The sequence below is a fragment of the Amblyomma maculatum genome, chromosome 10 (assembly GCF_055883805.1).
Source record: "Amblyomma maculatum isolate TAMU_Amacu chromosome 10, ASM5588380v1, whole genome shotgun sequence".
NCBI lineage: Eukaryota > Metazoa > Arthropoda > Arachnida > Ixodida > Ixodidae > Amblyomma > Amblyomma maculatum.
The window spans coordinates 161,385,713-161,398,367 of NC_139353.1; the positions used below are offsets into that span (position 1 = coordinate 161,385,713).

General features: G+C 45.5%; 1 protein-coding gene across 1 annotated transcript in view; it reads left to right on the forward strand.

The window, feature by feature from the left end:
- The window catches only part of norpA (no receptor potential A), a 145,818-nt gene that overhangs the window by 56,015 nt on the left and 77,148 nt on the right, over positions 1 to 12,655 (forward strand). Inside the window, exons 13-16 of the mRNA XM_084581641.1 lie at positions 1,394 to 1,473; positions 5,248 to 5,332; positions 6,002 to 6,092; positions 8,913 to 9,020. Of these exons, the coding sequence (XP_084437767.1) occupies positions 1,394 to 1,473; positions 5,248 to 5,332; positions 6,002 to 6,092; positions 8,913 to 9,020 (364 nt within the window). The remainder of the gene's footprint in view (positions 1 to 1,393; positions 1,474 to 5,247; positions 5,333 to 6,001; positions 6,093 to 8,912; positions 9,021 to 12,655) is intronic.

A 12,655-nucleotide genomic window follows, 5' to 3' on the forward strand; every position in this document is an offset into this window, starting at 1 on the left:
GTGAGAACATGCCGAGATTACCAGCGGCAAAAGACACCTCCGCTGAAGCCTGCAGGGCTTCTTCAGCGGATACCTCTGCCAACAGCCTCTTTCCAGCAAGTGGGCATGGATCTTCTGGGCCCTTTCCCAACGTTCACATCAGGGAACAGATGGATAGTAGTGGCAACAGACTACTTAACGCGATATGCCGAAACACAGCCACTTTCCCGTGCAACTGCTGCTGAAGTAGCCCAGTTTTTTCTCAAGACCATCGTACTGTGCCACAGTGCCCCATCGGTTATTATTACTGACCGCGGTACAGCCTTTACGACCGAACTAATGCAGGCTCTCTTCAGTCTTACCCGCACAAGTCATCGTAGGACTACTGCTTACCATCCGCAAACAAACGGACTGACTGAACGCCTCAATAGAACACTTGCAGACATGATTTCCATGTATGTCGACGTTGAACATCACACGTGGGATGAAGTCCTTCCATATGCAACTTTTGCATGCAATACGGTTGAACAGGAGACAATGCGTCTTGCGCCATTCCAGCTAGTCTACAGTCGTCCCGTCACCACAATGTTGGGCGCTATGCTACCCATAAGTCATGACGACGATGTCACCAACGCCTATACAGACATCGACATATTTCTACAGCGGGCTGAAGAAGCGTGTCAGCTCGCACAGTGCCGTATTCAACATCAACAACATCGCGATGCCAGTTGGTACAACCTCCGACACCGAGACGTTCACTACCAGCCTGGCGATCTTGTATGGGTGTGGATGCCAGTGCGCCGTCGAGGACTCTCCAAGAAACTACTTCGTCGTTACTTTGGGCCATACAAAATCATTCGGCATCTTAGTAACATAACCTACGAAGTTGTTGCTTGGGGTCAACGACCTTCAACGCGGCGGCACTCAAGTGCTGAAATGGTTCCCGTAGTGCGGATGAAACCGTATTATGAGAGGCAGTGATCTTTTGCGTGTGTGCAGCTTTGTGTTCCCTGCTTCTCCTGTGCGCATAATTTGAGAGCACTCCCAGTGTCGAGTCGCCGCTTTCGAAGAGGGGGGTAATGCCGCGTGCCTTTCTGAACAGAGGAAAAAGAGGACGAAACTGAGTGTAGTGTGTGGAACTGTTCCGATCAGTGATCGCTGCCTTGTACTCGTTACAATATATTAACATGAAGTCATTTACAAAGTCACTGGTGCAAATGTTGGCCACTTTCTTTTTACAAAATCTGCAGATAGAATTGCTTGAAAGTGATGATTTCACTATTTGTATACATGTGAGACACGCACACCGCATGTGGCTTATAAGCAGGTAACCTACTCACGTGTTTCCGTGATTGAATGTTGATTGTCTGAATGTCACCCAGAGATGTGCTGATATGACATGTATGTTTTTCAGGATGTCATCTACGCCATCAGGGACTGTGCATTTGTTACCTCCGATTATCCTGTGATCCTCTCATTTGAGAACCATTGCTGGTAAGCATGCATAATGTCTCCTTCATACAAACTGTACCTACCTTTAGACTGCTGATTTGAAGGTTTGGTGCTTTTATATCATGATGTTGGTTCCTCATTTTGCACCTAGGTTCTGTCAACTGCCATCTCTGCCGCAAGGCATATTGTTGAGATGTGGGGAGGCTCTGAAGGCTTCCGCATCAGTTGAGCAGCATCCTTGGAAAAGGCCAGCCAGTGTAATGGAGCTTGAAATGGCCTGGCTGGAGCTGAACTCTGCAATAGCTGGACACAGCCTCTGAATTGACACTTTGTAGTAGTGTGACTTACGGAATCTCCAAACATTGGGAAGCAAGCGCAGATAGCCTCATCACTGCTTTCTCTTAAAATCATGGCATCGTGATTTAATTCATCCACACTTCAATACCAGCTGGAATGAAATCTTATCATTTTCTTTAGTCATACTGCAGGCCCACACTTTGGACCAAGCACAGGGTACCAGGGGTCATTGATAGGCTATGGCAATGGCTAGGGGATGAGGCTGTGGCTCCTGCCATAGCCTCATCGAGGCTGCGGTATGTACAAATAAATAAACAATACAGGAACATCAAGTGTAGGAACATCGTTCTTTCTACAAACTACTATTGCAGAATGAAACTTGGTTCCAGATGAGATAGTGTGTGCACCCAGTTTTTCGTCTGCCTATGCAACTGTTACATGAATCCGTTGTAGGTAATACTTTCAGAGCACTGTTATATGCTTGTGTAGCATATTGTTACGGGGTGGCAAGGCAATAAACAGATAGAACAGAGAGAGAAGATGTAATAAAATGTTGGCAGGCCTAGCGCTAGCGCTCCTGCCCATGCCACTGCCCGCTTTTTCGTCATCCGTAATGTTACTTGGGGCCACCGAGCGATCGCCCCGATCATGGACGAGGAAGTTTGTCGATGTTGATGAGGTTCATGACATGATGATAAGTGTGACTGGATGGCTGAAGAAAAAGAGGAAGAAGGAATAATACAACGGCTTGCTGCCACAATGATTCCCAATGAAGCCTGGCCCAGGACGCTTTCGGGCCACAGGTCGCCAAAACCCGATGGCCGAAGCCAAGGCATGAGTATATAAAACTGGGTGAGTTAGATTGGACTCATCTTAATTCAGCACGAAACAAAAGACGAAAAGGAACAGAAGACGACATGAAGGCATGCATGGCATAGCATGGGCTGGTGTAATGTCTTCATATGTAGTGGCGCCTTGGGTCATTGGGGTCTTTGGGATCTTTGGTGTCTTTGGTCGGCACATCGAGTCAGTGGGGTCGTATGGTTCTCGGGTCTTTCGTCGTGTCTTGTGGTCATGTGGGTGGCGTCTCGGGTCAGTCTCTCCTTTGTCGTGTCTTGTGGTCGGGGCGGGGGACAGGGCAGTGGAACAGAGGCCATGCCAGGTCCGGCAGGCTGGGGACCAGCCATATGACGCCTCCTAGACCTTCTGCTGATGGCACAAGAAGACGCAGGGCATCGAAGCTCCTGGCCAGGACGAGGAGAGATCAATCATCCAGAACCTCCACCAAATGTTACGGGGCGGCAAGCCGATGAACACACAACAGAGAGAGAGAAGGCTTTCGACGACTGTGAGATGATTTAATGAATCGCTGCGGGCCTAGTGCGAGCGCTCCAGCTCGCGCCACTGCCCGCTTCTTTCTCGTCCATAACAATATTATATATAAATAGATATGTTATGTGCTTATTTAATGTGTTTTTTCGCCCTTAAGATATGAGTTGATTGTGTTTGAGTGTTACAACTTATTTGCTGCTCTCATTCATGGTTGTTTTTACTTTTTATTTGTAATTAACCTCCCTAGGATAATGTCCATCGGAGACTATAGGTATTTGTAATGAGTAAATAATAATTTACTTCCTCTAAATAATAATACTTCCTCTAAATAGTAATAATTTAGAGGAAGTATTCAGAGACTTGGAATGGGAGCAGTTAGGGATAAGGGTAGATGGAGAATACCTCAGTAATCTGCGATTTGCTGATGACATTGCCTTGCTAAGCAACTCGGGGGATGAAGTTCAAATAATGATTGATGACCTAGACAAAAAAAGTAGAAAGGTAGGCTTGAAAATCAATATGCAGAAGACTAAGGTAATGTTCAACAGCCTCGGAAAGGAACAGCAGTTTACATTAGGTAGCGAAATACTGGAAGTAGTAGGCGAATATGTCTACTTAGGACAGGTAGTAACCGCAGATCCGGACCATGAAAAGGAAATAACAAGAAGAATAAGATTGGGATGGAGCGCATTTGGCAAGCACTCGCAGATTATGACTAGCAGCTTACCGGTATCGCTCAAGAGGAAAGTATACAACAGTTGCATCTTGCCTGTACTCACCTATGGGGCTGAAACGTGGAGGCTAACCAAGAGAGTTCTACTTAAGTTGAGGACGACCCAGAGGGCTATGGAACGAAAAATGGTAGGGGTAACATTAAGAGATAGAAAGCGTGCAGAGTGGGTCAGAGAAATAACTCAAGTTACCGACATTCTAGTGGAAATTAAGAAGAAGAAATGGACATGGGCAGGACATGTAGTGCGAAGAGAGGATAACCGATGGTCGCTGAGAGTAACAAACTGGATTCCAAGGGAAGGAAAGCGTAGCAGGGGGCGGCAGAAAGTTAGGTGGGCGGATGAGATTAAGAAGTTCGCAGGGGTCAAGTGGATGCAGCTAGCACAGAACCGGGTTAAGTGGAGAAATATGGGAGAGGCCTTCGCCCTGCAGTGGGTATAATCAGGCTGATGATGATGATGATGAAATAATAAATAGACAAGTGGAAGCAGCTCTGCTGTGGGAAATGCCAGTGTTGTTTGGGATGACTGTTTTCTGACATTTGTGACATTCAAGACGATGCTGGGGTCACTTCTGACTTGGTGTTTGAGTATTACGTGCTGAAAAAATATGACGGAACCTCAGTTCATCGCTGGGCAGTCTTAGCACTAGTATGGCAGAAATGCATCTGACAAAATCCGCAGAACTCTCCCATATAATGGTTCTACAATTCCACAGACATCATGAGTTCACCTGTGACCTGCTAGTTTAGCCTCTCTCATTTTTGATGTTGTGTCCTTATTGACAGTCGCTCAAAACACTCATCTTCAGGCATATTTGAAAATTGCTACTCTTAAAATGCCTTGCTTTGTCTTATGACATTTTTTGTGCCCTTTGAAAGCTTCCTTTAGCACACCAATTAATGCAGCAGTAGTTGTAAACAAATTCCTTGCTCCTTAAAGCCTGTCATGTCAGTCGAAAAGAAATATGCCAGTCGCTGTAATACGGCAGCCCTGCTGTTATGTGACACTGAGCAAAGCCAAATGGCCTCTCAGCAGCGCACCTGTTGGCACTCACAAGGCTACCCGCCACGTCCAAGGGTGGAGGAAAGGCATACCCAGCTTGAACTCCCCATACTTTTGTGCACCACCTGTATTTGGGGATTGTTGACATACTGATCACAAAAAATCTGAAAATAGGGGAAATTTGTTTCGTTGAATTATACAGTCCTGAACTTTCTTGACTAAGTTTTCTTAGTCAAGAAAGTTCACAGAAGTTTTCTTGACTAAGATTTCAGAGCCTCTGCACTGCATTTCTTGTCTGAACATGCGCTGATGTTGGCAGGTATTGCTCGTAACGCATTTACTATAACCAAATGATCAAATGTTGCTGTCCGTGGGGCAGAAAACAGCGTGGTGAATTTCGTGTTTCTGTATGTGCGTGTGTATTCATTAACCTATCTCCTTGTTTTTACAGCAAAAAGCAGCAGTACAAACTTGCCAAGTATTGCCTGGAGATCTTTGGTGACTTGCTGCTCACCGAATCACTGCCAAGCTATCCGGTACGTTCACTGCTGTCCTCATTGTCCAGATCTAAAAAACAGCCAGGGGATGAGTGGCTCATTTGCTGGGGCATGCTGAGCATGAGGAGGGGGGAGTGAATCTTGAGTAAGAGTTGTGAGAAGGCTCACGCTTTGGCACATGGCGAATGGACACCTGCACACTGCAATGCTTTCTGTCAAGGTGAGGTACAGTTCCCGTCAGAAGTATACAGCCCAGTGGATTTACTTCCGAGTCCTCCACAGTGCATCGTTTAGCACTCTCAGTGACTATGATCAATCAAAAGCAGAAGGGTCTCACATCCTCATTCCTCCCGAGCTTTTGGAGTGCTAGATAGGTTAGGGAGCCCTGCTAAATGGATTAGGAACAAACCCTTTTGACTGTATACAGAGGGTGGAGTCCTCATAAGCGTTTGGCTTCCTCAAAGACCAAATTATAGTGCTCCAGTGGATCTCACGTGGGGAAGGAGACCGTGGGGTGCTGGACTCTTTTTATCTTTTCTGGGACATCTGGTTGACTTCAGGGGAAGGAACCATTCACAGTGTTTGGTCCACGTTGTTGTCATGTCACAAATGTCAGTGTCCATGTTAGGGAAGAACCAGCTGGCCAAGCTGGTTTTCTTAATGTGCATCTTTACCAGAGGCTCTCATGGAGGTGGGTGTTCTTTGCAGCTGGAGCCAAGCACCCCTCTGCCGAGCCCCAACGACCTCAAGAGGAAGATTCTCATCAAGAACAAACGTCTTAAGCCCGAGGATGAAAAACGTGAGTCACGTCAACAACATCACTCTGGCTATGCATCATTGTGCTTATAGGTTTTGCACTGAAATTAAATTTTGTGGTTGTGGTTTTTGGCCCCCAGTATATTTTCTTTCTTTTGTAGCCTTAGTAGCGTAAAAAACAATGAGCAGCATGTAGTGCGAAGAGAGGATAACCGATGGTCGCTTAGGGTAACAAACTGGATTCCAAGGAAAGGAAAGCGTAGCAGGGGGCGGCAGAAAGTTAAGTGGGTGGATGAGGTTAAGAAGTTCGCAGGGGTCAAGTGGATACAGCTAGCACAGAACTGGGTTAATTGGAGAAATATGGGAGAGGCCTTTGCCCTGCAGTGGGTATAGTCTGGCTGATGATGATGATGAAGATGAGATATTGTTACATGGCAAGAGACAATTCCACAGCCTGAGGGTGCTTGAGCTCGACTCTCCAGCAATCGAAATTGTATCGCCATCACTACACCTATTATTTCTTCTATAACACTGCTGAGGAGAGAAATTCTAAGTGCATTAGGGATTTCAAAAGAGCATGAACACTGCTAGGGTGCGTAACTAGAATTGAGCAGCTGAATAAAGCAGACTATATAGGATGGGCTCCCGAGAAGCATGCTGCCATTTTTGGGGTACCATTGGCACATCTGATCCTTTGTTAAAAACCCTATTCTCCAGGAAATTGGCTGTTGTGAATGTACGGTTAGTACCATGGAGTCACTGCCAACAACAGGAGCTGCAAACTCCAATAGCAACCCACTGGAACCCTCTCTATTCCTAAGCCATGCTGCCATTTCATTTCATTTCATTTTTATTTCCTTAAAGACCCCCTTTTTGGGGGTATTACATAATGGGTGGGGTTAACATAAGTGCATAAACCATTTTCATGATGACAAGTGCGATGTGGCTTTGCCTAGGAAGGTGGATGGGCAGGTGATGGCTGCAATTTCGTGGGGAAGGTCATTCTATTGACTTGCTGTTAGGAAGAAGAATGACTTTGAAAAAGTAGTTGTACGAGCAAGTTTGCGTGAAACTTTAAACGGATGACGATGCGATGAGACATGCGTGATGGAGGTGCGCAGATGTACGGCTCTTGTTTCAGATCGGAAAAGTAAAATTTGTGATATAAGCACAGGCTAGAAATGTGACGACGGACAGAGAGGCTGGGTAATTGTGATTGCTGTTTGAGAGATGAGACGCTGATATCATATGAATAGGAGCGATGAATAAAACGGGTGGCTCTGTTTTGTATGGCTTCTAAAGCTTCAATGAGGTATGCTTGCGGGGGATTCTAAATGGCGGATGCATACTCAAGTGTCGACTGGATTGATCATTTGTAGGCAAGTAACTTTACATCTTGAGCGTGGTGAAGGTGATGTTTAAGAAAGCCTATTTTTTTATTTTCAGTTGAAATTAGATTTCTTACATGCTCCCGCCATAACAGATCCCTGCTGATAGTAATGCCTAGATATGTATACGATGGAACAAGTTGGACAGGAAGACCAGAAATTGTATATGTCGATAAATGCGGGTTTCGACGGCGATGAAAAGACATGTTTATTTAGTCGGGTTAAGGGTCATCAACCAGATATTACACCAAGCTTGAATTCGGTTAAAGTTCTCCTGAAGGAATTCTTGGTCATTTGCATTAGTAACTGTGGCATAACTAACGCAATCGTAGGCGAATAGTGCGAATCTCGGTCGGCGAATCTCTATAGGAGAGATTTTGTGGTAAATCATTAATGTAAACTAGGAATAAGAGGGGGCCAGGAATAGTTCCTTGTGGAATGCCTGAGGTGACTAGTATACGGTTAAAGGAGCAGTTATTAACGATAACAGACTGTGAGCGATGTGTTAGGAATTCGCGTACCCATGAAGTAACGTCTGGGTGTAAGTTAAGTCAGGAAAGCTTTAATAATAGGCGTTTATGAGGAACTTTATCGAATGCTTTGGCGAAGTCTAAGAAGATGGCATTAGTCTGTATGTTAGCGTCGAGATTAGAATGAAGATCATGAATGAATGTAGCAAGTTGCGTCTCGCATGAATGACCCTTTTGAAATCCATGTTGGGATGGAAAGAAAAAATGTATGGAATCAAGGTGCTGCATTGTTTGAGAGTATATTACGTGCTCCATGAGTTTACAAGGGATACTAGTTAGCGAAATAGGGCGGTAGTTGAGGGGTGAATTCTTGGTTGGTTTGTGAGGTTTAACGTCCTAAAGCAACTCAGGCTATGAGAGGTGCCGTAGTGGAGGACTCCGGAAATTTCAACCACCTGGGGTTCCTTAACGTGCACTGACATCGCACAGCACTCAGACGCCGTGCTTTTCGCCTCCATCGAAAAGCGGCCGCCGAGGCCAGGATTCGATCCCGCGTCCTTGGGAACAGTAGTCGAGTGCCGTAACCACTGCGCCACCCCGGCGGGGGAGGGGTGAATCCTTGTTACCTGATTAGAATACAGGAACGACGTTTCCCACCTTCCATTTATCCGGCATGTGGTAAGCGACTTTGAAAACAACAAGCATAGAAATTTATAAGAAACATCTTTGGTGTTCTTGAGAAACTTTGAAATAATTTCGTCGGTTCCAGCTGATGATGAATTTTTTAGTTGATCAATGGCTTGGTTAAGGCAGGTCTTCATGTCTATGTCAGCCATAATGTGACAGCTTATGACTGCACGCTAATGCGTATGTGTGTTATGGACGCGAACGGGGATTCGCAATCTGACTGGAGTCAAGCCATGCCCTTTTATGCCATGCTCCTTGTAGTGTGCATGGCCATTATCTAGCCATTATCATGACAGATGTTGGCGATGAAATTTGCAGGCGAACTGGAGCTCTGGCGAAAGGGGCAGCTGCAGAATGATGACGACGACGAGGAGAAAGAGGATGCCTCGGTCACCATCATCGCGCCAACCGAGGAGGGCGAAGGAGGTGGGTTTTTCTGCTGGCATGGCACACATGCTTTCTCACCTTACAGCCTCACCTCCTCCCTTTCTTTCTTTTTTTATGTGCTTACTGTGGAGAGATGCCTCCTGATTCTGCTTCATCAGCTGTTGGTGCACTTCTCTTTCAGCATTCCATCTTTTTTTATGCACAATGTTTGGAATGTGTTTCCAGCTGAGCCAACTTTCTATATTCTCTCAACTCCAGTCTAAAGCTCTTGTCTCGTAGAACAATAGAAAACTAGGCAAGGTTACTTTGCTTGGGGAACATAGTGCAGAAAAATGATGACAAAGCTAATGAAGACGGAAGAGGTGCAGCTGCAAGGGGGGGAGAAAGTAGCACTTTATTTTTACATTAAGTGATTTGCCTGGTGGAAAAATACCTATAACCTACTCAGTCACTGCAGTAATGACTTTGAGAGGCCACATCCAAACAAATCTGAAGAGTGCTCCTCACTTCACACTGTGATGAGGCCAGCAGCTCTGAGTATGTTTAAAGCAAACATTGGTTATGAACTTTGTCTAGTCATTGTAATATTTGGGGCCCATTTTCTCTTGATGAGTAGATTTCATGAGAAGTGGGTTAAACCGGATATCTGCGGGAAAAAGCATCTGGAATGTGTGGGTAGTGCAAGAGAAGACGATGATAGACCCGGACAGAGGCCAGGTGTCGCTGATTTCACCTATTGACCCAGGTGCTTTTGGCGCCTACTGTAATTGCTTGAGAAAGCACTCTGCTTATTCTGTATCCCTGCTGCCCACGGGATGACTTCTCCTTGGGATCATACTTGCTTTGGAAGTGGTTAACTGGAAGTCAGTTTTGGTTGGCATTCTGCTGACTTTATTCTGCCCCCGTTTCGAGCAGAGAGTGAGAGAAAATGTTTCTGTAGTGCATGCGAAGGCCTACCACAGAAATCTCAGCGCTGGGAAATGGGCTTGTGCAACACAATATTCCTTACCCAATATGATTACGCAGAATGTTGGCATTTGATGGGAGTTGGGCCCTTCATAGAAAACATGTTGCATGGATGACGCAGTAGTAGACAGGACCACAGGCTCTGTTCTTGGTATAGTACCTGACACCCACTGAGTGTGAGACAGCGCCATCTAGTTATTGCTGTCAATAGCCACTGACTTGTCCCTGTGCTGATGGCAGAAAAGGATGCACTTATTATCGTGAAAATGCCATTTGCAATGCTTTTTTTTTTTTTTGCTTTTTTTCTGCGAGTTGATTCAAGTTTTCTTGCGAGAAGTATCACTAGCACCACTTAGGAATGCATGGGGTCTTTTCCAGCTCATCAAGGGCGCCCTTGATGTTACTTGTAGTGTCCCTTGATGGACACTACAAGTAACACCCCTTCACAAGTAAAGGTCCTCAATAAACTAAAAGTAGCGCCATCTTCTCTCTCCTCCTCCGGCGCCGCCGCTCCTCCTCTCACATTTCGACCGTGGCTCCATCTACGCGGTGCACAGCTACCGCGCGCTCTCTGGAGCAGGCGCCGGTCACGGCCTCCTCGATCGGCGCGCGCCGCGTCGTTTTGCACCAGGGGAACGGAGGCAGCCAACGTGACTGCTCTCAGTCAATGGGAAGGTTGAACGAAGAAGGAGAGCGGCGGAGAGGAGGCGAGCGGCAATCTTCACAAGTTGGCGCTACTTTTAGTTTATTGAGGGGCTTTATTCACAAGTGGTCCCATTCTACACTCATCATAACAGTGTTGTGGTCGTGCAGGCAGCTGCTGCAGAAATTTACTGCATCATGATGTCAGAGATGGCAGATGGATACTGAGTGAGAAAAATAGGGCATTTCTTATGCTATTGAAGTATGATGCTGTTGAAAAAATGCTCAGGTTGAGGTATATGGGATTGTTTCTCTCTGCTGTCCTGACTAGGCACACTCACTTCCAATCCTTGTTGAGAAACGTATTTACTCACACATTGGTCAACGTATCCTGCTGCGTGTTGTCCACGATGGTGCATTCATATTCGGCATTCACAGAAGTGATCCATAGTATTCTGTTGCTCTTTTCTGCAACTTGTGTGTATAGCTGGTGATGGAGCCGTTGGAGTGCAGGCACCCTTTTTCTCAGCCGAGATGAATAGAAGTGCAAGCAAGAAGGAATTCCTTATTGAAGCATCAACCAAGACCCTCTCACGGCAGTCTTGAAATCTCCACAACTGATGGTCCACTAGTGTCTGACAACTCTGTTTAAACATTAGCATGAGTATGATTCAGTGGCATAGCTGCCAGAGAAAAGGTCATCAACGTAGAGGAGCTCCTGCTTGTACTGTCATTTCACTCCCGGCCAAGACTTCCGGTACTCCAGTGTAGCAATTACGTGTTGTCCATTTCTTCAAATGCTTGTTCTTCAGCTAATTTCCTGAGTGGGATCACAAGTTCCTCTATATGCTTTGGGATTTGCCCAACATGACGAAGCCTGCTTTGGTATCACTTGATGTCCACTTTGGAAATAGCATTATGAGCACACTCAGCTTTGAGCCTAAGTTGCTTGCCAGATGTGACTAGCCTGGCTGCTGGGACCAACCGTTATCCATCAGGGAATTTCAGATTGGTAGATTCCTAATTAGATGCTGTTGGTAGCTACCTCTTACCTCCAGGCATGCAACACTTTGTTTGCAATTTTAAGCTTGCTCAACTCGTAAACTCATGCTTTGTTCAGGTTTTTTGGTCCAGTCAGTACCATGTATATAAAACTCAGCTTTCCTTAATTACGAATTCCTTCAGAGGACTACAGACATCAAATTTTGCTTTGACATTGTGCAGTACGCCAGCATTTTTTGCATTTTGCTTCCATTGAAACGCAGCAAGGATTTGATCCTCAGTTTATATTGCACAAAATGAGGTTAAAGTAAGCAAGTGCCATATTCTAAATAATGTTTAGTGAAATGGATAAATTGAGAAGGTCATGGAGATTCGCTTCATTAAAACCAATTTGTTTCTGGGCTGCAATCACTTATCGACTGTTTCGACAGTGCACAGTGCCTTCATTCCTGTACACACAGTTTCTTCCATGGAGACCTGGCCATGCGTGCCAGATACTATTCGGAAGATGCACCTAGATAGCTGCCATGCATGTCAAGACTGAATGCAGTGGAAGGCACGCATGGTCATCCACTCTTCCTTTTTAACCCATGGAAATCATCAACTTCTTTTTTTTTTCCAGACACATTAGATATACACCTTTCAGTTTTCCTGATAAAAGCGTTACAAAGTTTCTGGCTGCCCAAACTGTGCTTTCAGGATTTTTTCTCAGGTTGTTGAGCATTTCCTAAAGACAGGTCGTGCGCATTTTGCCCATGTCTGGTTGCACAGAATGTGCATTGTGTATTGGAACTGTAGTGTAGGTGGACTTTTTTTTTTTTTTTTTTTTGGGGGGGGGGGGGGGGTATTGGAATTGTATGTAAGTGGACTGGCTTTTCATATATATATATATATTGAAGCTATCGTAAATTTATGAGAAAAGGCTCAGCCTGCACCACATATGTATAGCAAGCTGGTGACCTTCATCATCTGGCACTGCCTCTCAGTCATCAGTTGGTAGCTCAGTGTTGTTTCATGTAGCCATAGCCAGGTCGGCCGGTAACTTGTACTCATGCATAAGTAGT